The sequence below is a fragment of the Piliocolobus tephrosceles genome, chromosome 13 (assembly GCF_002776525.5).
Source record: "Piliocolobus tephrosceles isolate RC106 chromosome 13, ASM277652v3, whole genome shotgun sequence".
Lineage (NCBI taxonomy): Eukaryota > Metazoa > Chordata > Mammalia > Primates > Cercopithecidae > Piliocolobus > Piliocolobus tephrosceles.
This window is the reverse complement of record NC_045446.1, coordinates 49,716,315-49,741,711: the sequence shown is the minus strand read 5'-3', so window position 1 is coordinate 49,741,711 and position 25,397 is coordinate 49,716,315. Positions and strand designations below refer to the sequence as shown.

Here is a 25,397-nt window from a genome sequence, read left to right as displayed (position 1 = left end):
TGTTCAGATTCAATAGTCATGTTTTGAGTAACTGCTGTAAGCTGGGTACTGGGTGAATACTGTAATACAACAAGCATTCTTATTCTTATTTAATTAAAGTAACATCTCTTGAGGTGTTGTCCTCTAACCAGTACTCTTCATTCAGCAGGCTCCACCTGTGCATGCACGATAGGGCCATCACCACATCTGAACATAGGTGGATCCTCATGGCGAGTCCTCCTTCATGTCACTCCTTTTCACACATCTCACCCCCAATCCCACTGGAAAGCTGGTGGGGGGAGGGGGAAGGAAAACATACATTCCCTGGTTGTAAAGGGAGAGCCAAGTTTTGTGGCATTATGAATTTGAGTTACCAAACTGTAATGACATGCTTTTCTATATAAGACAATTAGTATGAATGGAAAATGAAATGAAAATTGTCACTTTGTAATTGTGAATGAAATCAGTTATTTGCTCATTTTAAAGTAGAATTTAAATTATACCTACATAAGTATTGTTTTGATTTTCAAGCATGCAATAAATCAGACCAGACAGGAAAACTACAAAGCACCTCCCACTGCAACATACACGCGCCTTGTATTTAGGATTAGCATGGCAAATCCTATTAAAATGTATTTAAAATTCTTTTATTTATATATATATATATATATATATATATATATATATATATATTTTTTTTTTTTTTTTTTTTTTTTTTTTGAGACGGAGTCTTGCTCTGTCACCCGGGCTGGAGTGCAGTGGCCGGATCTCAGCTCACTGGAAGCTCCGCCTCCCGGGTTTATGCCATTCTCCTGCCTCAGCCTCCCGAGTAGCTGGGACTACAGACGCCCGCCACCTCGCCTGGCTAGTTTTTTGTATTTTTTAGTAGAGACGGGGTTTCACTGTGTTAGCCAGGATGGTCTCGATCTCCTGACCTCGTGATCCGCCTGTCTCGGCCTCCCAAAGTGCTGGGATTACAGGCTTGAGCCACCGCGCCCGGCCCTAAAATTCTTTTTTTTTAAAACGGCATTAACATCTGAAGGTTGACTGACTTCTAAAAATTATACTCCTCCATCTCTACTAAAAATACAAAATATTAGCTGGGCATGGTGGTGGGCGCCTGTAGTCCCAGCTACTCGGGAGGCTGAGGCAGGAGAATGGCATGAACCTGGAAGGCAGAGGTTGCAGTGAGCTGAGATCGCACCACTGCACTCCAGCCTGGGTGACAGAGCAAGACTCCGTCTCAAAAAAAAAAAAAAATTATACTCATCAAAATGTTGGTAATTGTGTTTAATTCAATACATAAGATGCCCTTAAAGGTTGTTTTTTAACTTTGGGTTATTTTCATTTGAAATTTCAGCATAATTCTTCCCTCTCCACCATACCCAGCCAGTTTTCCCTAAACCTCTTCTCTATTTTGTTTTTATCCGTAACATTACCATCTAACATATCCCTTTTTTGCTTCTTTCTGTTTTCCTAGCTCTTTCCACTAGAATCTGAACACCATAATGCAGGGATTATTTTTATAGTACTATTTCAGTATACTATTTTTATTATACTATTATTTTATAGTACTGTTTACTTTTATAACCCGTGCTTAGATACCTAGAATATAATAGGCACTTAATATTTGTTGAATGATTAAATCATATTGCTGTGATTAGAATATATTTCTTTTAAATTTCACAGAACCACCAAGAAGGAAAAGCAGACGGCAAATATTTTGTCAGCTAATGCACCATCTCACTGAAAACCACAAGATATGGAAGGAAATCATAGAGGAAGAAGAAAAATGTAAAGCTGATGGGAATAAACTGCAGGTGGAGAATTCCTCCTTACCTCAAGCAGATGAGATTCAAGTCATTGAAGAAGCAGATGAAGAGGAAGAGCGACAGTTTGAGTAAAAGAAAAGTTATTTTGAAGAAGCCCAGAGGGCTGTGCCCAGGGGCAGAAATCATTGCCTAGTGTTCACCGGCTGACTCTCAACTGACCATTCCCACATGGACAAACCTTAATACTGTGAGAGGATCCTTGCTCTGCTGGCAGTTTCCCACTCCTATGCACTTTCACAGGAACTAGAAAACTATTCTTAAACCAAGAATACCATCCATGTTGACCCATATTGCAGAGCCTTTACTTAAATCCTTCACTGGTGTATGAATGCTTTGTCATAATGCTGCTTTGCTGGGTAGTGAGCTCTTATTTTTCATTGGGGGTCAGCTATAACTAAAAACTCAAGTGACTTATTTCAGTTACCAAAGTGGCCAGAACTTTCGCTTTTATGAAAATAGATTCATATTGTATTTCCCCATGTGTCTTTTATGTCTTTGAATGTTTTGGAAAAAAGTCTATGCCTGTCTAAAAATGAATCCAGTGTTGCCTTTCTGAGGGATGTCTTCTCAATGCAATACACTGTTAAGTTCTATTCTCCCAGCTAGGTTTATCCATGAAGGACTGAGTGACCTTTGTTATATTTAACAAAATCCAGGTGCATCAATTTCTGATGCTTTTTACTATTGTGTATTATCTACTATGTGTGTTTTATTTCTGCTGAGAGTATTCAGGTATGCCATGGACATCAGAAGTTTGAATTCCAGTCTTACCTTCTTTATGTTCCATGGCTGAATTTTAAAGCTGTTTAGGCTTAACAATGAAGGGATTTATTCTTTAGTCAAAATTGTTATTTTTACTGTAGCTCAGGATTTGTATGTTTAAAGATTTAGTTAATATAAACACAGCACAGATTTGTCAGAAGAAAAAAAATTTGCCGTAATACCAAGGTTCACCTTTTATGAAATTAGCAACATTTTCTCTTCTTAGATGAATTTGAAACTAATTAAAACCAAGAAAAAGGAGATGTCTGTCTTTTGCCTTAATGCAAAATCAAATAAAACTAATCTCATCAAAGATAAAGAAAAAAGGAATATACTGAGCCCTAAAGGACACGTACATTGAATAAATAATTGGAATATGTGGTTATCTTTAGATCCATATCTTAGTTGTCATTTGTTTACTCTAAAACTGATGTTCATCTTTCTGTTAATTTCCCTCTGCCTCAAGACTACATGACAGAAATGACCTATCACTACTTATTATTTCTGAAGCCCAACTGCAAGACTGATTTCTGAGATCAAGTAAAGAATTGGAATACTTATTTTTCATATAAAAATCTAAATATGTTAATCATTTCATACAAAAGTGCATTATTAAATAACCATATTATTAAAATAATTGCAAGAAAATGGACCATATTTACAATGTTTTGTAAACTTGCTAGTGTGTGGATATGTACCCTACTTGTGAAATACATTTGAAGATATAAAGACCAGCCAAAATGATGGCAAAATGGTAGGCTAATACTTTCTATTATTATTGGAGACCATATCATATTTTGGATTCATGTAATTTTGCACACAGTGAAACCATTAATTTTCCAAGGTAATTTCTTTAGAATAGGGTATTGCCATGCAGTTTCTTACTTATCTAGAATATATGGCTTATCTGAAAGATATCAATTTAAGATCTCTGGAAGTGTTAGAATTTTTGATCCTTCACAGTGTCAATATTTAATTAATCACTAAGCTTTATTTATTAGACATGTTGAGTGAGTGCCGAGTTCCTTGCTGCCACCTTTGTTACCATTGCCACACACTATTTGTAAACCAGTCCCACCACTTATTACTAATCAATAAAATTTTAACTGATAATTTATTATTTGCACTTAAAATGTATATATGCTATCCTTATATTTCTCTAGAGTACATTTTCCATCATGTTTACGTGTATTTCTGTTATTACTTCCTCTCCTGCAGAATACATACAAGTGTATGTGTATACATTCATACATGTGCAAGCATGCATATTGAGATTCAATCACATTTCCATACTGTTTTTTATTGGGTTTTATATATATATATTTTTAGTTTATGTTATTTTCTCAAAAGCAGCATTTTTAATTACAAATGCTGGATTTACTGGATTTAATTATAAATCCAATTACTATTGGGAACTCATTTTTACATAATATAGTCCTTAAATTATTTAACCCTTGCTAAGTAATTGACATATGTCAAAATAACTAGCCTAAAGAAACCCAAAAAAGTATCTCTCCCGAGCTGAAACTTAAAAATTCATAAGTGTAAGAAAGAATGTGAGAGTATATTAAATGCACACCATACTATTAGATGAAATCTTACTTGAGAAATTGCCATAAGCCATATTACAGATCTTACTTTGCTACTGAATCAGATTAATTTCTTGTTATAATAATTTTTATCATAAATCTTCTATTTTTAAAGCCACTGGTATTAGAAATATTCTTTTAGTGCTGTATATATGTATCTACTGACACATTTTTCTCCATAAAAGTACTTTTAAAAATTATTTCTTGATTTGAAAGCTGTTTTCTGCTATTATTTCATTATGTACTTTGTTGGTGCTATTGGCTTTTTCTACTTATTTTACAAGAAACCTGGAGTTTCTGGCTTACTTAAGTCATCAGAAATTCCTTGTATCTAGATTGCATCATCTCATAGAAACAAACTTCACAAAGGGGATGAATAGATACAACTCTGGTTCCTTCATTATATTTGCCAGATTAATATAAGCTCTTCGAGAGTGTGTAGGGGATAGGAGTGGCAGGTGGAGCAGAGATGCATCACTTCTCAAAGAAATGTGACTTTTAAGCTCAGAACTGAAGAATTAAGAGTTAGCTCGGAAATGACTGCTTGTAGAGAGAGAGAATAACAGCATGTACAGAGGCCAGAAGAGAAAGCATCCCTACACTGGATGAGCCAAAGAGATTTAGGGTGGCTGGAAGATAGAGCACAAGAAGAGGGAGTGGTAGAGAGATGGTGGTTAATGAAGGGCCTTGTAAAACATGACGTGCCACTTTAAACTTTATTCCTAAAGGAAATGGGAAACAATGAAAAAGTTTCAATCTGGAAGAATAACATGATTAGATTTACATTTTACGAGGATCAAATAGCATACTTCAGTTGTCCTTTGTTATATGTGGGGGATTGGTTCTAGGACCTCCTCAGCTATAAGAATTGTCACATATTCAAGTCTCACAGTCAACCCTGTGGAACCCGCAGATACAAAAAGTTGGCCCTCTATACGAGGGTTACACATCCCACTAATACTATATTTTCATCTGCATTTAGTTGTGGATGCAGAACCTGCCAATACAGGGCCAACTGTATTTACTGAAAAACTCCACATATAAGTGGACCCATGGAGTTTGAACGCATGTTGTTCAAGGGTCAACTGTATTTTGAATGGTTTAAAACTATTGTTTTGGACTGAGTTCCTGCACCTAGGCGCCAATAGACCAGACCAAAGCAAAATGGAGTCATTCATACTAAATGCCACACAATCAAACTGAAACTTTAAGGAAATACATAGATCCCCAGACTAGTTTTTCCTCAAAACAGGAGATTCCAGTCTATCTGAGCATAATCAAGGAAGTCCCCGCTGCTTTAACCTGTACAAAGAAGACGTAATCTGAAGTAACCTAGTGATAACTGATCAGTTTTTATTTTTCTATTATTCTGTTTCCTTGTTCCCATCCTTACAAAACCCACTGTTCTGCCATTACCCAGTGGGAATTTCATTCTATTTTGTAGAATGCAAATTCCCTGATCCATGAATCTGGAATAAAAGCCAATTACACCTGTAACAATTTGTTGTTAATTTTGTCTTTCGACAGAATGGCAGAGCAAGATTTAGACATGGGGAGTGCTTGGCGATATTGACTGGAATAGATTGTGGACCACAGCGATGTGAACAGAGTTATGATTTAATATAGAGTTGGTATGGGGGTAAGAAAGATTAAGAGTGGCTCCCAGATTTCAGATTTAGACAGCTGTCAATATCATTCACTGAGTTAGGGTATATCAGAGGAATTGATTTTGGATGTGTTAGAGAGTGAAGAGACGAATTCAGATTAGAGCAAAGTGAGATTAAGAGGCTTGAGACAACCAAGTGTATTTCAATGTAGGTATGGAACTCAGAAAAGTGATATGGGCTACAAGTATGGATCTGGGAGTCAACAGCAAATAGTTGGAAGTCTACTTTGAGTATCAAGCTTTTCTCAAAAACTGTGTCATAGTATTGGCTTCTGGTACATTGGACAATGAGCCCTTTTTGCTTGCTAACACTGCTGCATTCTGTATCTTTGTATCATTATTTATCCTGGACATCTCACCATATCACTACACAGAAAAATTCCTTATTCTTGGCTGGGTGTGGTGGCTCACACTGTAATCCCAGCACTTTGGGAGGCCGAGGTGGATGGATCTCTTTTTTTTTATTTTTTTATTTTTTATTTTTATTATACTTTAAGTTCTAGGGTACATGTGCATAACGTGCAGGTTTGTTACATATGTATACTTGTGCCATGTTGGTGTGCTGCACCCATCAACTCGTCAGCACCCATCAATTCATCATTTATATCAGGTATAACTCCCCAATGCAATCCCTCCCCCCTCCCCCCTCCCCATGATAGGCCCCATTGTGTGATGTTCCCCTTCCCGAGTCCAAGTGAACTCATTGTTCAGTTCCCACCTATGAGTGAGAACATGCGGTGTTTGGTTTTCTCTTCTTGTGATAGTTTGCTAAGAATGATGGTTTCCAGCTGCATCCATGTCCCTACAAAGGACGCAAACTCATCCTTTTTTATGGCTGCATAGTATTCCATGGTGTATATGTGCCACATTTTCTTAATCCAGTCTGTCACTGATGGACATTTGGGTTGATTCCAAGTCTTTGCTATTGTGAATAGTGCCGCAATAAACATACGTGTGCATGTGTCTTTGTAGTAGCATAATTTATAATCCTTTGGGTATATACCCAGTAGTGGGATGGCTGGGTCATATGGTACATCTAGTTCTAGATCCTTGAGGAATTGCCATACTGTTTTCCATAATGGTTGAACTAGTTTACAATCCCACCAACAGTGTAAAAGTGGATGGATCTCTTAAGCTCAAGAGTTCGAGACCAACCTGGGTAACATGGCTCTCAGTATTAAGGTACTTCTAACTATTTCTTTTTGCGTGTCTTATAATTTCTGCTTTATGAAAGTTGTTATTTTGTGTGGTATTATAACTGTTATAAAGTCCTTATGAATTATAGTATTTAGAATTACAAAGTGCACTTTTTTGTCTTATGTTTTCTGACTTGAATTCTGCCTTGTTTTATTAAGATCATGACTCCTGCTTTCTTTGTATTTCCTGGCATGTCTTTAACCATCCTTTTATTTTTAACCTTTAACCTATGTTTTAAGTATCTCTTCTATACAATAATATAGCATTGGATTTGGTCTGAAATCAAATTCAATGCTATATTATATGAACACCTTTTTGATAGGTGAGATAAGCCCATTTATATTTATTCATGTGACTGTAAGGACTTAATTCTTCATATTATTTGCTCTTTTCTTAAAAACTCATTTTAATTACGACGTTTAAGAAAGTTTGTATCTTTGATTCAGTGGCTATAGTTATACTATCTTTGGACCCCATTTCTTTATAGTATCTGCTTCTCATCTATAAATTAAAAAATTAGCTTGTACATATTCTTCTCTATCTCCCACTACCCAATTTAAGGCAATATTATCCTTTACTCTTGTACTGTTAAATATTCTTAATCTTCTACTACTTGTCACTTTTAAACTATATCTTTTGAATTCTAACTATACGAAGCAAAGAACTTATTCTGTGTTCTGCCATTTCTCCTTTTCTCATTTTTTGTTAGATGCATTATTTTTATGAGTAAAAAACATAGTATTATCACATTTATGCCACCATTGTCTTAGTTCTATACTTAAATTTATTCAAGGCTCAAGGCTAGTCCTTTTGTTGATGTTTCCCCAGTCATCACTTGGTTCACTGAAACTTGTCCTCACACCTGACTAACAGTTTAGGCGCTGGAGAACTTACCGTTCAAAATCAGACAAAATTAGGGAGCCCTCAATGTAGGGCACCAATTCCAGGTAGGAGCACCACCATCTCCTTGGCATAGGAACCCAATTTATTTATACTTATTTCAGCACTTGGGGGCAAATTCTACAACTGCACAAACAGGAGGAGAAAATGAGATGGGGCAAATTGTTCAGCTGTTTATCCCAGTAAATCTGCTTGATTTCTTTCCACTTTTAGAAAAAGTTATCCTTACCTACTTCTCTCCTTATGTACTGATTTTCTCCATAGCTATCCCATGAAGAATGGGCTCCCATCTCCACCTCTGGCTTCGTCTATGCATGGTTTTATTTGTGGTTTTCTGTATTTTTCCATTCACCTTCCATCTCCTAAAATTTCAAAGTATCGGATCCACTAACATTGCCCTCCACCTGTATTCTCAATGCCTCTATTCCATTTTCTATCCTTAATGGTTATTTCAGTGATAGGTGAGAAATAACAAGCGTGCTCACTTGTTGAATCAGAAATTAGATTTCTAACAACATTTGAATCACTAGCTTAGCACTAACTGATGAGAGAGAAGGCATCCTTATTGCATAGATCCAACCTATCTGTTACAATGTAATTTCAAAAAACAGATTTTTCCAGTATGGATTACTTACTAATTCATGTTAATTTATATTTTTCCAAAAGTGTAGCATTTTATTTTTACCACAGCTAACTGGTTCCAAATAATCTAGTTGAAAGCATAATGAAAAACAGCCTTATAAATTGTAAAGTGTAAGATAAATTATTGGGTGTGAATAAAAGGAATATGGAATGAAATAAGGCATGCCTCTGCTGTGATCTAGAGAATTCACTTCCCCTGTGTAAACCTCTATTTCCTTGGCTATAAAATGAGCACATTAAGTGAAGTTAAGGTTCTTCTACCTTTAAAAGTTGATGAGGCTACATCTTTTATAATTTGTCAGGCTTGACAACCTGTGAAAATAGCATGATCTTCATTCTGCATAGATTTCTGGAGTTCCTAAATTGTACTAGGAGCAGTAGTGGTAGTACTCAAAAGGAAAAGAAAGCCTCCTCAACTTTTATTATAATCTACTTCAGTTCACTAAGTTGTTTTACCCAGTAAAACTACCTTAAAGTTCAACTTAGGCTCTTATAGCAGATATGACAGTAAGTAGGAGACCCTGGGATGACAGACTTGCTATGTCAAAGAAAGAGCAAAGATTAAGGAGCAACCTGAATATGTTTGTCAAGATTCAGGAAGGTTGGGGCTGGGTGTAGTGGCTCATGCCTGTAATCCCAGCACTTTGGGAAGCCGAGCTTGGAGGACTGCTTGAGTCCAGGAGTTCAAGACCAGCCTGGACAACTATCTCTGAAAAACTAAAATAATTACAGAAAGATTCAGGAAGGTAGTTTGGAAAGTTGCTTGGCTTAGCAAGTGAGGCAGACACTATAGTTGGTCTTCTGACTTACAGTTCCTCTTCTCTTCATAATTAGCCCTAGTTTTGTTTAGATAACTACACCACCCATATGTAGCACATGTATTTTGGGAGAAGCCAACTCCATGACTACTTCTAGTAGTCAGGCATATGTTCAGGCTAAGTGAACCATAATTACATTCACAAACCATAGTTTTAAATTAATGGATGGGCACATAATTCAGAACCTATAGGACACACAAAAAAAACAGTTTTCTAGGGGCATTTAAAAAATTCCTTTGCTCTCCCAGAAACGATCTAAGCTTGCTTTCTCTGTATGGAGGTGGGCAAAGCACATGTACTCCATGAGCTAGCCTTAAGATAAAGCTGGTATCATCTGGAAGGCAAAATTGAGAAGTGGGAAGAAGCAGAATCTTTGATTACACCATGTAACATCTAAGCCATACGGACCCTAAAACTTCCACTCTTCCTCCAAATTTCCCTTTTATTATTTAAGTGAACTTGCAAGGATTTTCTTCCCCTTGCAACTGGAAACATCTGAATATATCCAAGATGCAGACTCCTGATGTATAACACACAAACTTGAAACTGTTCAACAGGTAAGTCCAAACTAAGGTTAAATCCATATTCTTAATAGAAGTCATTGTTGTGTGCACTGACTCTGAGGCTGCAACTATTCATGAGCCACGTTACAAGAGCGTGTACCCATAATTTCACAACTTTATAAGAAATGATGATGTAAAAATAGCTATAAATGGGTCAATATACATTCCAGTTTGTTTAGGGCAGTCACAATTTACCCTTGTTGTCCTGATATAATTATGAATAGGACCCCATTCACTCTCAAGTGTCCCAGTTTACACAGTTACCCTATCTCTACAGCATGTTTTTGGATTTGAATATAATTATCTTTAGAAAAATAACACTAACCCATGGAAATGCCTAGAGACCTCTAAAAGATATAAGTGAATTCAATCTTTAATCCTTGTGATTAGTTTTAGAAAGAAGTGGTGCCAGGGAAAATGTGCCAACAAAGATTCAACAGCCACGTATCATTTTAAATTTTAAATATATTATTGTAATGTCCTATCTACTTAACTGCTGCTATGAAGGTGGACACTCAGGGTCACACAGACCCTCATTTATAAGAAGAATGACACAGTTCTTATGAAGACAGAGCAGGGAGTAAGATATGAAAGCACTGGCAGGCTCTACATTAAATACATATTTCTTCTACAATCTCCCACCATATCTAAAATACCTCTAAAATCCAAACTCATTTATTTAGGTTTCAATTTCTTCTGTAGTCCTCTATTAAACTGGACTGGTACCACACAGTTCATTAATGACAATACCTGATCAGAAGGGAGCTGGTTTCTGGAACCAAGGCCCCCCAGGACAGAAGCCAGATGAAGTCAGGAAGGGATAAAAGTACCTGCTACTAAACAAGATGCTCTGCTTAGGGCATCCATGACTCTTCTTAGCATTTTAAGCAACACCCATGATTTGTACCTTTGTGTCTCTCAACAGAGAATTTTACCTCAGAAGTCATAAAATCTTGAAAAACAATCATGACTCATGCTTGTTTCTGCTCCAGTACTATTTTAAGACACATCTGTGTTTATTTGGCTTTATGATGCTGTGACTTTTATTCTAATACACACATTGATTTGATTAAACCAAGTTCAGGGATAAGGCAAATATACATCCTTGCTCCTGAAAACATCCAGGCACTTTCAGCGTCTTTCAGCACAGATGAGGTAGGGTTGGGGCTGCAATGTCATGCCTAACCTGGGCTTCAGATCTGGAACTAGTTCATGTGGAAAATGCAAATGAAACCTCTGAAGCAATGCTGTGAAAAACAAGAACATCTCCATCCGAGCTAACTGTTCTCCAAGACAATGTCTTCTCCCTAAACAGAAAAAGCAGATATAATAACTTTTTAAACCCACAATCTTTACCAAAATTAATGTCTAATATTTGGGTGTCATTCAGGAAATCTGGAATTTAAAGAAAGTAAGAGGGAATTATGTTTATTAAAGGATTCTCTTAAATCTCAAAGAATAGGATTTGACACTTCAGCTCCCAGAACCCATACATTTACCTCCTTTTGTCAAACCATGGACTTTTGTAAGACTTTAGTTCCATCTCCCACTTCCCTCCCATGCTGCAACAAAGCCTAAGATATGCCACAAAAGATCTAATTTGAGGTGAGACATTTTGCTCAAGAAAAGTCCACTTCATTTCAACTAAGTGTGTGTTCTTCCCCACTGAAGGGGAAGAGTTTCTAGTCCATCTTCCATGGGTCTTTTGTACCTTTTCACAGAAGAAGCAATATTTTCCTAGTTGAAGATGAAATACAATAACCAGAAGCCAAGATAGTGAGATTCTAGTTTTACTTAAGTGACTGTATCTTTTCCCTCTCTGGGTTACTGGCTTCTCATTCTACAAGTTTTGATTACGGGCAAAAAAGCCACAGGCAAAAACAGTTTTAGAAGAAGCCAGGGGTTCTCAAAAGTCCATCTATAGTTGATAAATTAAGGCTTATATTAAGCAGAAACAGGTGTTAATTACTTCCAATTAAATCATTCTCTCCTGTAAGAATCAGTTCTGTGTTTTTAGAATTGGGATATTTAATTCTACAGGAGGATGCTTCAGATTAAGATGCTATATCTAATGAATTATCATTATCCTTTATTCTAAAGTTACGCCCCTGTGAAAGTTCTCTTACCTAGGGAAAAAGGAACCAAAGCTTCCTTCTTGGCAAAATATCCACTGCTGTCCAGAAATCGCTCAGGATGGAACACTTCTGGGTCTCTCCAGTACTTTTCATCAAAGTGTACAGAATAAAGATTTGTAATTACTGTTGTGCCTTTAGGAATGGAATAACCACGTACAACTGCATCTTCAGAGGTTGCATGGAAAATCCCTAATGGAACTATATTACAGAATCTTAAAACTTCATGCAAAACTGCCTCAGTATAAGGCATTTTGAATTTGTTGTCCCAAGAAGGCTTCCCATTGGGGCCCATAATTAAATCAATCTCTTTCTGAACTTGTCCTGTCAGAGAAAAAGTATTCAAGTTATTATGCAATTCTTAGAATTATAGCTAAAGTTATTTCCCTCTGGAATAAAATAAATGATAGCCAATAACAAGCCAATAGGATATAGATACATCCAGATTCAGATTTTTTATTATCTGGGCATTCTATTGAAATATATGCTATATATCTTGTACTAACAGTAGCCAGTGCTCTGGGTAGCTCTATTGTGAAAGACATAAGTAATAAGAATAAACATCAAACAAACCTAGAATTGGAGTAAGAAAAATAGTAAAGCATAAAATTAGTTTTTTAAATTCTATCAGAGTTCAGGTTCCAGCTCTGCCATTTGCAGACACAGCGTTTTTTCTCATTTATAAAATAAGCATAATAAGACCTCTTTCAGAGATTTTTTTTACATGAATTGAGATAATAGATTTGAAAACTCTTTTTTGTAGCTATTAAATATTTCTATCCTTGGCTGGCATAGCAGGAGTTCCTAAAGAAAATGTATTGTGCATGGCTAAGACTCAAAAACATGTATGAACCCTACATGTAAGGATAGACCCTGAGATCATCAAGAGAATCCTCACCTTGAATATTAGGATAAAGGGCCATGAAAAGAATCGCCCACCGTAGCACATTGGTTGTAGTTTCAGTTCCAGCAATGATGAGTTCACCCACTGAGAAAATTAGGTTTTCTTTGGAGAAAGTAGATGATGGGTCATTTTTACCTTGATCCATCTCATCTATATAAGCATCAACAAAATGCTGAGGTAGCTGAGGCTTTCTGTTGACTGATGCTTTTTCAATGAGTCTGGAGAGAAAATCATAGACCACAGATGCATTTCTAAACAGCTGTTGATGTTTTCCAAAAGGCAGGATGCCAATCCATGGAAAAGCATTATACAAGAAGACTGAGGCACTGGCAGCTAGTTCCACATTTTCACTAAATAACTCAATCATGTGCTGAAAATCAGTGTCTTCATAAGTGAATCGTTCTCCAAAAATGATCAGATTGGTTATGTTTGAAACAGCATTCGTTATTAATTGTTTTAAGTCAAAAGGTCTACCTTTGTAAGTTTCAATAGCATCAGTGAAAAATTTGGTTTCTTCCAAGATTTTAGATTCAAAAGACTTTTGGCCATATCCAAAATATCGAAAGCTCTTTACAGCTAATCGTCTGTGATCGACCCATCCTCGGCCATATCTGGAATTGAGTAGGCCTGAAAAAAAAAATTAAAATATTGTATGATTCCTACTTCTCTGTATCTAAAAAATGAAAGGAAACAAAATTTTTTAATGGATGGTTAGTCATCCTTCTGCAAATTATACTCCTATATAACTACATGGTTGGGTCCTGTTCTCAGCAACTCATTAGCCACAGTATTATAACAGATAAAGTTTTTCTACTCCTTATCTGTGGACTGGCAGAAAAGACCTATAATTGCACCACCACAAGAAGCTAGTCAGTCTTGTGTAATTTAACCCGGTGAAATAGAGCCAGGTGACTATATTATCCAAATATTACCATAAGCCTAATTTACCAAAGAGAAATGACCGCATGTTCAATGGGAAAAGTTTTATCTTAGACTAAACAAACACCTAAAAAATCATCCTTCTAGGATTAGAAATTTTCTGCTTAAAAGAGAATGGATTTTAGAATATAAATTTCCTCCTGTTAAAGGGATATGGTAGACAATCAAGTAACTATGTCAGGGGTAAGGGAACTCTGAATGAGCTGTCAATATAGTCAAAATGCTGAAGTCAAAAGAAGGGCAAACATGAAGCTCAAACTTTTCTAATGCTGATATTGCCTACCTTAAAATTTCAGAGTCTCCACAATGTATCTGCTGTTTTGATGTGGCTACTATGGAATATTTCCCCCTTAAATTAATTCAACATCTTCAGTGCACATATTTATGTAACATGTACTTTACTCAAAATTTCACTCATTACTGGGACATGGTTGTACCTATGATAAATTTCACATTGATACGTGATTCCCAATGTTGGAGGTAGGGCATGGTGGGAACTGATTGGATCATAGGGGCAGATCCCTTATGAATGGTTTTACAACAGCCCCTTGGTGATAAGTGAGTTCTCGCTCAGTTAATGTGAGATCTGGTTGTTTAAAAGTTAAGGACCTCTCCCTACACACTCTGTTGCTCCCACTCTTGCCATATGACATGCTGGCTTTCCCCAATGCCTTCTGCCATGATTGTGAGCTTCAGGAGAAGCAGATGGCCTCAGCAGAAGCAGATGCCAGCACCATGCTTTCTATAAACCATGAGCCAATTAAACCTCTTTTCTTTATAGGTTACCCAGCCTTGGATATTTCTTTATAGCAATACAAAATAGACTAACACAACCCACAATGAAAAATGTCATATTCTCTTGTGTACTTGAGGTACACACAAAATTTACATTCCAACAACTTATTGTGCAATAATTTTTGAATGTAGAGCTTATTAAAAAGTTACCATATGTGAGGGGGTCATTAGTGCTGTGTAGCAATCTTACACTCCCATAGTCCATTCTTTTTTCTATACTCCCAGATGACTATTCATTCAACAAATATTCATTTAACATGTATTTGTGGAACACCTACTATGTTCCAGGCAGTGTTCTAAGTGTCAGGAATGTATCAGGGAACAAAAGAAGCAAAGATCCCTACCCTCACAGAGCTTAGACACTAGTAGGAGAGACAGACAAAACAACAAATAAAGTATACAGCAAGTAAAAAGATATAGGGTAGTCAGCAAAAGGCTCACTGAGAAGATGACATTTGAGTAAAGACTCACAGGAGATGAGGAAGTGAGACAAGCAAATACCTGAGGAAAGACCACTGTAGTTAGAAGGAACAGCTAGTGCAATGGTGCGAAGATGAAACCAGCCCTAGAGAAATATGTGCACATGGGATATATACACAAGAAGGTACAGAGGAGCACTGTTTATAATAACCCTACACTGGCCAAGCTGTGTGCCTGGGCATGATGCTGGGCCCACCCAAAGGGCAACTTTTTTCCATTCACACAGTGGGCTAATAGTGGCCATGATTTTCTGCTTCCAAGGTCAGTACATAGTAACTTAAAGCAACACATAATTTTCTACCTGGTTTTTAAAAATCTTAAGTCAAACGCTTTATGATGAAAATAGTCTAAACAATAAATTTACAGCTTTGAAAAATATATACTTTGTCTCAAATATTACTGTGATTGCATTATCTTTCATTTTCATCATCTTTTTAAAGGTCTATTATAATTGTGGCTTCCTATTTGGTCTAATTGCTTGTTTTTTATTTATATTACTGCTCTCAAGTATCATTATACCCTGGCCTGAGAATTCAGTCTTTTACAATTTGTGCTTTCTCTGCATTAGCTGATTTCCTTTGTGATGTAATATAGGATTTTTATTTTTGTCTTTTCAATCAATGTCTTTAGTTTTTGCCTATGTAAGTAAGATATTGTTAAATTTTTCTTTGAAATTAAATGTGAAACTCATATTAGAGAATTTAGGACACAACTTTAGTAAAAAGTCTTATACGATTAACTATTAAAACCACTGTATGTGATTTGAACATTCTATTTTAGGCTGTCTGTTGCTGCTTTCTTCTTATCGATTTTGTCAACTTTCAGTCTTTCCCCCTTGTTGAATATGGAATCTCCAACACTGATCAATACTAAACCATACAGAACGCTAGTCCTTTACACAAGCCATGCAACTCTACACCTACTAATCACAGTGATTAGTAGTCAAGAAAGCTGCTTCAAGTTCTGTAAGCTTTTAAGTAAAACGATAGTAAAAATGTCATCGAGTACTCAAGACTGGATTCAAAAGGGCACTTTGGATTCAAGTGCAAGTATGTGTTTATTCCTAACTTGTTTCACAAAACCTGCAGATGTTATTAGGTGCTGATTCTTTAAAAGTTTATAATACTTATTAGAGCTGAACCACAACAGAATTAGCAATGTACTGGTCTAAAATATGAACGTAGTACAGCCTGAAAGGTCCTCAAATACTAGGTTCTGTAAGTAAATAGTTTCTTATTAATCAGTACAAAATAATCCCAACTCTATGCACTAAAACTTAAAATAAGAAATGTGATTTAAAATAGCTTAGTAAATCACTAAATAGGTGCAAATAAACATACCTCCCATTTTTGTCATCTTCATGAATAAAGGAAGGCATGGTCTGTCTGCAAAAATTTCACTTTGATGAACAAGGCATTCCTTTACTACATCATAGCCATTTAGAACCACAGTTGATATGCCTCCAAGATCTAAACTGAAGATCTTTGAGAAGAGGAGAAGAAAAACAACATTTAAATGGCAGAATGTATAGAGAAATATAACCATGGAAATCTACAAGTGGTAAGTGCAGCTTTTCCAGGATTTGTTACGTCCCTGAAAATATAAGCAGTTATTACTCACCTGACAATGTTCAGAGTGCCCTCCTTCTATAAGCCATGAAAAACTGTGTGATTTCATTATGCCTTTCAGTGCCTGAAGTCACAATCTTACCAACAGTTTAATGAAAAGGGTACTGGACTTGGGAGGCCTGAGTCTAGTTTAAGGTTTGCCATTAAAGAGATAAAAGACTCTGGGCAGAACACTTAACCTATTTGGGCTTCAGTATTGCCATAGAAAATACATTTGATATACATGCTCTCTTATGATTCATTCTACCTCAAAATGTTCAATGATATCTAGGAATCTCCTTCTATTTCCAAGATGAATGAGGCTAGTGAAGGAGAGGATTGTCAAAGACCTGAGAGACAACTTTGAAGTGTAAACATATTGTAACTAAGCCCATTTGTATTTGGCTCTCTGTATTCCACAAAGTGAATGAAGAGGGCTCTAAGGGAACCTAACCTTGGAGGAAAGGCATTTACCACATAGGTTAGGTAGCTGCCTCTCTGTTAAGGGGAAGGCAAAACAGAATGCATTCCATGCCTTGCTGGAGTTGTCTGCCCTGTGCCTCACCTCAGGTTCACTTACAATGTCACACCTACTGTAGTCTACTCTAGCTAACCCAATGTAACAGCCTAGTCCAGTGAGAGAATGATACTCCCTTAAGACTACTTATTGCCATCCTTTCTGGATAGCTTTTTACAGCCAAAATACTGAGACAAGCCTTATCCCTGTGCAAACAAGTCAAGGAGATTTAGCCATGGCACACGCTACTTCAGAGAAAACAGCAGGCTTAGTAGAGAGCAAAAGTTCAGCAGAAAGTTATATCAGCAAAGGTCATGAGGATTGCCAAGTGGTAACAACTAACCAGCTGAGTAATGGGGCCACCAGAGTCTTTGGCATAAGGGTGGGCTCTGCCAACTGAGCAGTAGGTATATCCAGAACCTTGGGAAAAGAACACTGACTGCCTGCCATAAGCAGTGGTATTAGTCAAAAGTGACAATAGAAGAGTTCTAAGTAAAAGGGAATGGCTACCAGCTGAGCAAAGTAGGGACAATGCAGTAATGTAGTCCTATTAAAGGAAAGTCTCTTCGCAGAAGTGAACTTTAGCAGAGACGATAAAAAGATGGCATTCCACAAGGATAGTAAAAGAACCATGAACTTAAAGTTGTGTCACTATGAAGGCAGAACAGAGGGCAAATGTATTTCAGGATAGCGCTTCAGGGTAGAACTTCAAACTGTGGACACCAGGGACCATAAAAAGCAAGGAGGAGCCATGGTTTGAGAAAGTTGTTACACAATCCACCTTTACTCAAGAATCTGAAATAGTCCTGTATTTGAGGGTAGAACTGGAGAAATTTTTACTTGAACTAATACGTATTCCTGTATACACTGTTTTCAAGGACTTTTGGTAAAGGTTTGTAACTCAAATTGTGAAAACTTATCCTTAAACTGCTTTGATCTATGGAAGGGTACAAGATTAGCTTATATATTATTTGATTTATTCAATAATTTTTAGTGCCAATTATGGGCTAATTATAATGCTGGCAGAGATGTAAAGAGGAATACACAAAACATTTTCCTTGCCTTCTTCTAGATCACTCTGTGATCTCCAGGTCTCTTTCCCTCGCCCAAACCAGCCCTACTCGTAATTTTTCACTCTCCCAGTTAATGACCACTCCATACATCCTTCAAGTTGTTGAGGCCCAGAACTTTGCAGTCACCCACACTGACTCATTATTTTCTTCCAAATTCCACATCCAACTGCTCAGCAGTTATGCTGTTCCTACTTTCAGAATATAAACAGAATCAGACAATTTATTATAATCTGCAGGTGACCAATCTAAGTCACCTGCATTTCTCCCTTATAACAACAACCTCCTAACTGGCCTCCTTAATTTCATCCTTGTCTTTTTACAGGTAATTCTCAACATGACATTCTCTTGCTTTATGGCCTTTGTTCTTGCTCTTCTCTTAGTCTAGAATGTTCTTCCTTTTCATATTCCTATAGCTTGCTCCTTCATTTCCTTTAAGTCTTTGTTCAGATGCTATCTTTGTGGTGAGACCTGTTCTGATTAAGCAATTTAAAATCTGACCCACTAACATTCTCCATTCCCTTACCCTAATTTAGTTTACTTCCTGCTCTGTACTCTTTGAACATATTATATAATTTACTTAATTGTGTTTATGTATATTGTCTGTCTTCCCCCCACGAGAATATAAGCTACATAAGGGCAGGAATGTCTGTTTTGGTCACTGCTATATCTCTAGCACCTAGGATAGTACACAGCATATGAAAATAGAAATAGATGTTGAATTAATGAATAGTTGTAGAGATATACATTTAAGCATATTATTGTAACATCATGGGCTAAGTGCTAATAACAAATGTGCAAAGTGCTGTTGATGAAAACCATTAAGTGACTGCCACACTTTTCAACCTTTGCTTGGTTTGTTTCCTCATTTTGAATGCTTCCCTTGACTGCCATACTATCATAACCATACCAAGTCTTTAGGGATGATCCTCCATGATGCCTTTCTTGGGGCACTCTTTTTCTCTCTGCTTTGAACCACACATGAGAGTTTAGAAGCTCCCATGGCACTTATTTCACACTATCTTGGACCAGAAACATTCATATTCTTGTCTTCTGCCTGCTTGCTAAATTATAAACTCCCTAGGAGCAGTGATTTCATCTTTTTCATCTTTGAATCCTTATACAGAATCTCATTCAGTGCTGTGCATTAAGTTCTCAATAAATGCTGCAAAAATAAATTAATATACTGTCAATTCTACTTGCCTTAATGGAATTATTTTATTGTCCTTAAGTCCATTACCTGAAAATAATCTGATAAAGCCACTTGTATTGGCTTTGCTAGCCAAGGAATGCCTCTCTAAATCTAGACTAAGATTAAAGTTACTGCAGAAATTTAAACATTCAGAATGAAACTCCAAGGAAATGGTAATTTTCAGTGTGATACACTTCTATATAAGATTGCCTTTAAAATGAATATGTAAGTCCTGAGGACTGGCTGTTTAACTTTCAAGAATCACAAAGCAGAACTGAATTCACAGATTAACACAAAGACGGGTATCACCTGAAGTGACTGTCCTAAGTAATTTTAAAGTCCAGTGTTTTTGGGGGTTTTTGTTTTTGTTTTTGTTTTCTGTAAGCATACATCTCAAATTGAAAAGACAGTGGGAAACTAAGATTTTATTTAGAAATAAGTCCTAGGAACAACTTTTCATAACCTTTCGGAATTACAGGAGGGAACAGTCTTCTTCCACTTCCAAAAAAAGGTACAGTATTTTAACAATTTATACCAACTTTGAGACTTTGTCAGAATTGGAATATATCTCTAAAATAATGGGAGATCTTTAGACATGTTTCACACCAGGATAAAGATCAAATGCTGCTGTAGCCTAGAGTTAATATGTTTGGTGGTTATGAACTAAATCTAAGGCATAGTGAGGCAAACAACGTCTATCTACTCTTTAATGCATATTCTTTTTCATTTTTGCTCCTTTCAGTTTTTCCTCTGCCCTACTGCAGCTAGTAACAGTTTAGTCCTATTTCATTTGTAGTCAAGAGCTTTCTCTGTAAAGAACCATGGTTCCCTCAAAAGTGGTACCAGCAATAAAACTAGCTGCTCATGCCCAATTCTTATCTATTGAACCGATCTAAATATCTCAAGACAACAGTCTAGTAGGTTTATAATTTGTAACCTATGATAGGGGACTTAGACAACCCCCTGCCCAAAATAAACATTCATAGTAATACAGAGTGTCTTTCAGTTCAAATATTTATATAAGAAACGTTTAATTCCCTTTTCTGTGAGAAACCATTTCAAATAACTTGTTTAAAAATACTTTCAAACATGGAGGTCAAACAAATCTGTTCTGGGTATAGAAACTAATAACATAGGCCGGGTACGGTGGCTCACGCCTGTAATCCGAGCACTTTGGGAGGCCAAGGCGGGAGGATCACAAGGTCAGGATATCGAGACCATCCTGGCTAACAGAGTGAAACCCCGTCTCTACTAAAAAATACAAAAAATTAGCCAGGCGTGGTGGCGGGCGCCTGTGGTCCCACCTACTCGGGAGGCTGAGGCAGGGAATGGCCTGAACCCGGGAGGCGGAGCTTGCAGTGAGCCGAGATGGTGTCACTGCACTCCAGTCTGGGTGACAGAGCGAGACTCATCTCAAAAAAAACAAAAAACAAAAAAACAAAAAAGAACTAACAACATATACAATAACCAAGAACACTTGAGTAGCACTTTACTGTTTTCCGTTGTTATTCTCACTAACGAGATGAAAAAAAAACTAAGACTCAGAACAGAGGTCAAGTTTTGTCTGGCAGAAGATCCGATCTCTAGTCTTATGCTTTCACATTTTGAATAAACTCAATTCTGGGAGAACTGTAGGCTGGAAAATAAGATCTAAGAATTATACATACTTTTGTTACCTCGTCCAGCTTACCTTTAACAACGTAAACTATTAGTGAGTCGTGAAAGGAACGTAAACCATTAGTGACTTTCTATTCTAGAAACCTAGACCAATTTTTTTTTTTTTTTTTTTTTTTTTGGAGACGGAGTCTTGCTCTGTCGCCCAGGCTGGAGTGCAGTGGCAAGATCTCAGCTCACTGCAAGCTCCTCCTCCCGGGTTCACACCATTCTCCTGCCTCAATCTCCCGAGCACCTGGGACTACAGGCGCCCCCACTACGCCCGGCTAATTTTTTGTATTTTTTTAGTAGGGACGGGGTTTCACCGTGTTAGCCAGGGTGGTCTTGATCTGCTGACTTCGTGATCCGCCCGCCTGGACCTCCCAAAGTGCTGGTATTACAGGCGTGAGGCTCCGCGCCCGGGCACCTAGCCCAATTCTTGTAAAAATTGGTTTAAGTAAGGATTTAAGGTCAAACCTGAAATACCACCGTTGCCAAACATCCCTGTACTTTTCCTTCAAAACACTGACCACAGCCTGTGGTCGATAAAGAGATTAGTTTTCTCTCCCACTCATCTGCCAACTCCTTAAAAGGCTGTATCTGCCTTTTTCACCGCTAGCGTCAGGCCTGTAGTTGCATATAAATAAGTGTAATTCAAAACAAAATAGGTGAAACTCTGGCCAGGACCCGTGGAAACTCCTGCCCCCTCCGGACGTCAGGACACCCACACACATGCGGGGGTCGCCTTTTCCGCTGCCAGTCACAAGGCATTTCCGTGCTGCTTTCTCCTCCGCAGATTGAGGAGGAGCTAAGTACCGACCTCACCGGCTGGTTGTGAGTTTTAAATGAGTCACCAAGTTGGCAGTGACAGTGGCACACAGAAGGCGCCTTTTAAGTATCTGCTAAGGGGCCGTTCCCAGCCAGTCAGAACGGCATTGCCATCTGTGCTGTGGGACCCCCGCAGCGGATTTTAGTCATCAATTCATTCACGCGTTCACAATCATTTCCCAGGGCCAGCTTCTCAGGGGCGTTCCCCTGCGTTCTCCATTCTCACAGCAAACGCCTACACCAGTAGTTCATCGACTGCAAACACCGAAGAACCTGTTATTAACCATCTAGAATTTAGAACGCCTTGATTTTCCGACAAGCCGCGTGCAGCTTCCACAGAGCTGCGAGGCCGACTCGCAAGACGCCCGCACCTGAGGGCAGGGGCCCACCCTGGACCTGAAGTGGCGGCGCGGCCGGCGAGCCAAACGGCGCAGGCGCAGGAGCTTGAGCCGCAGCGGGAAAATCAGGCCTGGATCGCCTCGGGGCCTCGGCCCGGAGTGGGTCACCGGCAGGGGCGGGGCTCCCCTTGCAGGGGGCACGGCCTCGAGGACGTCTCCCTTCCAGAGCCGGGAAGCGGATGTCCCTCAAAGGGCAGCCGGCATATGGAGAGGTCCCTATTACTCGGCTCACGAGCGGCCATAAGTCCAACCAGGAAGGCCCTGGCCAGCCCGGGCCAGTCTGGCGACCCTCCCTGCCCGGGACCCGTCGGAGCTGTACCTCTCCGTACACTTGGCTCTGCTTTCTCATGTAGACATGGGGAAGTTCGGCTGAGGCGGCCAGGGAATAGATGTTGCCGATAAATGGCAGACCCGGCGGCCCCGGAGGGAAGCCCATCGGCCGCCTCTGCTTCAGCAGCTGGCGGACCCCCAGCGCGAAAAGCAGCAAGAGCGCGCCGCCGAGCGCCGCTGCGCCCTCTTCACCTCCCCAAAGTTTCCACATCTGCCCGAGCTGGGGGTGCGAACGCCACTGCAGCCCTGAGTCCCTGGCACTGCCGTACTCCCATTGGCAGGATACTCTCAGGTCCCGCCCTAGCTCCGTGGCTATTGGCTGGCTACTTGAGCGCTCAGGTCCCCTCGGGACAACGACCCCCTAGCTTTGCGCGGCTCGGAGTCGGCTCTGCCGAGCGGGTGGCCGGTGCTACCCTTTGGAGGTGGCGCGACTCTAGGCGGAGCAATGAGCCAGGAGGCCGTTTTCCAGAATGTTGACACCAGAATGTTGACGAGGTGTCAGGACGGCCTCACTCACTGGGGTAGGCGGATCCTGCCTCTCTGGGGCCAGCCCTTTCTTAAAGTGTCTTTTTAAGTCCCAGGTCTGCTTATTTCATTTCAGACTAGGAAAACTGGAGAGATGATCAACACTGCAGTCTTTAGCTGAACCTGATTCTTTTCAGAATTTCCAGTGGAAAACTGACCCATCAGTAGTAAAAGAAAGTAATTTTAGTGTTTTGTCCTGTTTTACTGTTTTTCTCCTGTTAATGTATTTTTGTGTGTGATCTTTTAAGAATTGTGATGATAGAGCAGTTTATGTGATTAACTCAGTTTACCTATATTTGACCCCTCTCTGGTCTTTCCAAACTAATTACTTATTGGCAATCACGGGACTCTTGTCTGCACTTGTTCACGGAGAGTATTTACTATTTAAGATTTCTGCCTCCACTGCCTGGAATTAAGCAACTGATTTCATATTATTCTTGCTAATTCTGTTTTTATTCCTGTTTTCTATTGGACAGTTCCTTGCAACACAGGACTTACTGGGTTTGGGACTCTTCTAACAGCTGCCCTCTAATTGTGATTTAGAAGGGCATGAGTTTTATGGTCCTCATTACCTTACGGCTCATTCACACAGCAAATATTAATTGAATGTCTACTATGTTCCCATGTCCTAAGCGGTGGAGACACATAGGTGAATAAGAGCCACAAAATCCCACCCTTTCTAGAACTTACATTCTTATGAGAGGGAAAAGCAATAAAATGGAAATACAATAAATTTAGATAATCATCAGCAAACAAAAAGTGCGTTATAGAAAATGCCTGGTGGTTTGGGAGATATTTTAGCAAGTAAGGGCTGTCAAGGAAAGTCTTATTAGGAAGATGACGTTGGCGCTGAGATCAACTGTTAAAGAGGTGTATTTGTTTCCTACTACTGTTGTAACAAATTACGCCCAATTTGATGGCTTAAAACCACACAAATTTATTTTCTTACAATTTTTGAGGTATGAAGTCCAAAGTGAGTCTTCCTGGGCTGACAGAGAGGTGTTAGTGTGACTTCATTCCTTCTAGAGACTGTAGGAGAGATTCTATTTCCTTGTCTTTTTCAGCTTCTAGAGGCTGCCCACATTCCTTGACTTTCATCCCCATTCCTTCCTCTTCAAGGCCATTAATGTCAGTTCAGATCCTTCCAACATGGCTGTCTCAACGATCTACTTATAAGGATCGTTGTGATGATATTGGGCCCACCTGGATAATCCCCAACTCAGGGTCAGCTGATTAGCCCTTTAATTCCATCTGCAACCTTAATTCTTCTTGCCATGAAACCTAACATATTCACAGTTCTAGGGATTAGTATGTGGACATATGGGGGGAGGGGAGCATTATTCTGCCTACTATAGAAGGGAAATTTGAGGCAGATATGGGGGAAAATATTCCAAACAGAGGAAATATCAAGGGCAAAGGCATCACATACTAAGCAAACCTTGTCCTCTGAGAGTGTTTCCAATTTCTCTACCTCTCCCATGCAAGGAGACTGCGGAAGTCAGCAAGTTAGTCAGGGCTTTTAGTTTTTCTGTTTAACTGACTTGTGACCATCCCCAGGGGCTGAAGTTACCCCCACAGGGCATGTGTCACAGGATCTCCAGCCACAGAATATCTACCTACTGCCTATTACAAATGCCTATTAAGAGATTCCTTAAAATTCTTATTAATCAATAATCTAATAAAATGAAAAAATAATTGTGAGAGATCGTTACTAAACTTGGTCTCTAATTTCTTACCAAAGGCCAGTGGAGATGACACAGGATGGATATTGGGACTGTGGGTGGGAGGCAATGCTGCTGAGGCACCAGGAGCTGGGGAAGATCACCTGTGGGATGCCTGAGATCAACCCTGCCTTTGCAGCACCAGGAGGCTTACAGATTTTAGTCTGGCCACAGCCGTTATACAGTACAGGTATAAAAAGTACAGGTACTTGGTTCAGGAGTGGGCCCCCTACCATCATTTATTTTCAGAAAGGATTTTCATTACAAAAATATCCTCCAATTCACTTAAATTAAGGAGCATTCCTTCTTTGGCATTCTTTCCCTGGCTACATAGCAGAGGAGAGCTGAGTTACCCCGA

At 38.7% G+C, this 25,397-nt stretch overlaps 2 protein-coding genes across 3 annotated transcripts in view; one reads left to right on the top strand and one right to left on the bottom strand.

Annotated features, from left to right (window-relative positions):
- PDE3B (phosphodiesterase 3B) overlaps nt 1–4,373 on the top strand; it is a 216,714-nt gene extending 212,341 nt beyond the window's left edge. For both annotated transcript variants that reach the window (XM_023230954.3, XM_023230953.3), the window contains one exon: nt 1,669–4,373. In XM_023230954.3, coding sequence (XP_023086722.1) covers nt 1,669–1,883 — 215 coding nt within the window. In that variant the 3' untranslated portion in view covers nt 1,884–4,373. The remainder of the gene's footprint in view (nt 1–1,668) is intronic.
- A 6,593-nt stretch (nt 4,374–10,966) lies between these two features.
- LOC111555069 (vitamin D 25-hydroxylase) lies at nt 10,967–23,053 on the bottom strand. The gene is made up of 5 exons (XM_023230887.1): nt 22,783–23,053; nt 16,539–16,680; nt 12,979–13,611; nt 12,075–12,404; nt 10,967–11,255 (listed from the first exon to the last, which is right to left on the bottom strand). The coding sequence occupies exons 1-5, from the start codon at nt 23,002–23,004 to the stop codon at nt 11,080–11,082; spliced, it is 1,503 nt and encodes a 500-aa protein (XP_023086655.1). The 5' UTR covers nt 23,005–23,053; the 3' UTR covers nt 10,967–11,079.
- Nucleotides 23,054–25,397: the final 2,344 nt, after the last annotated feature.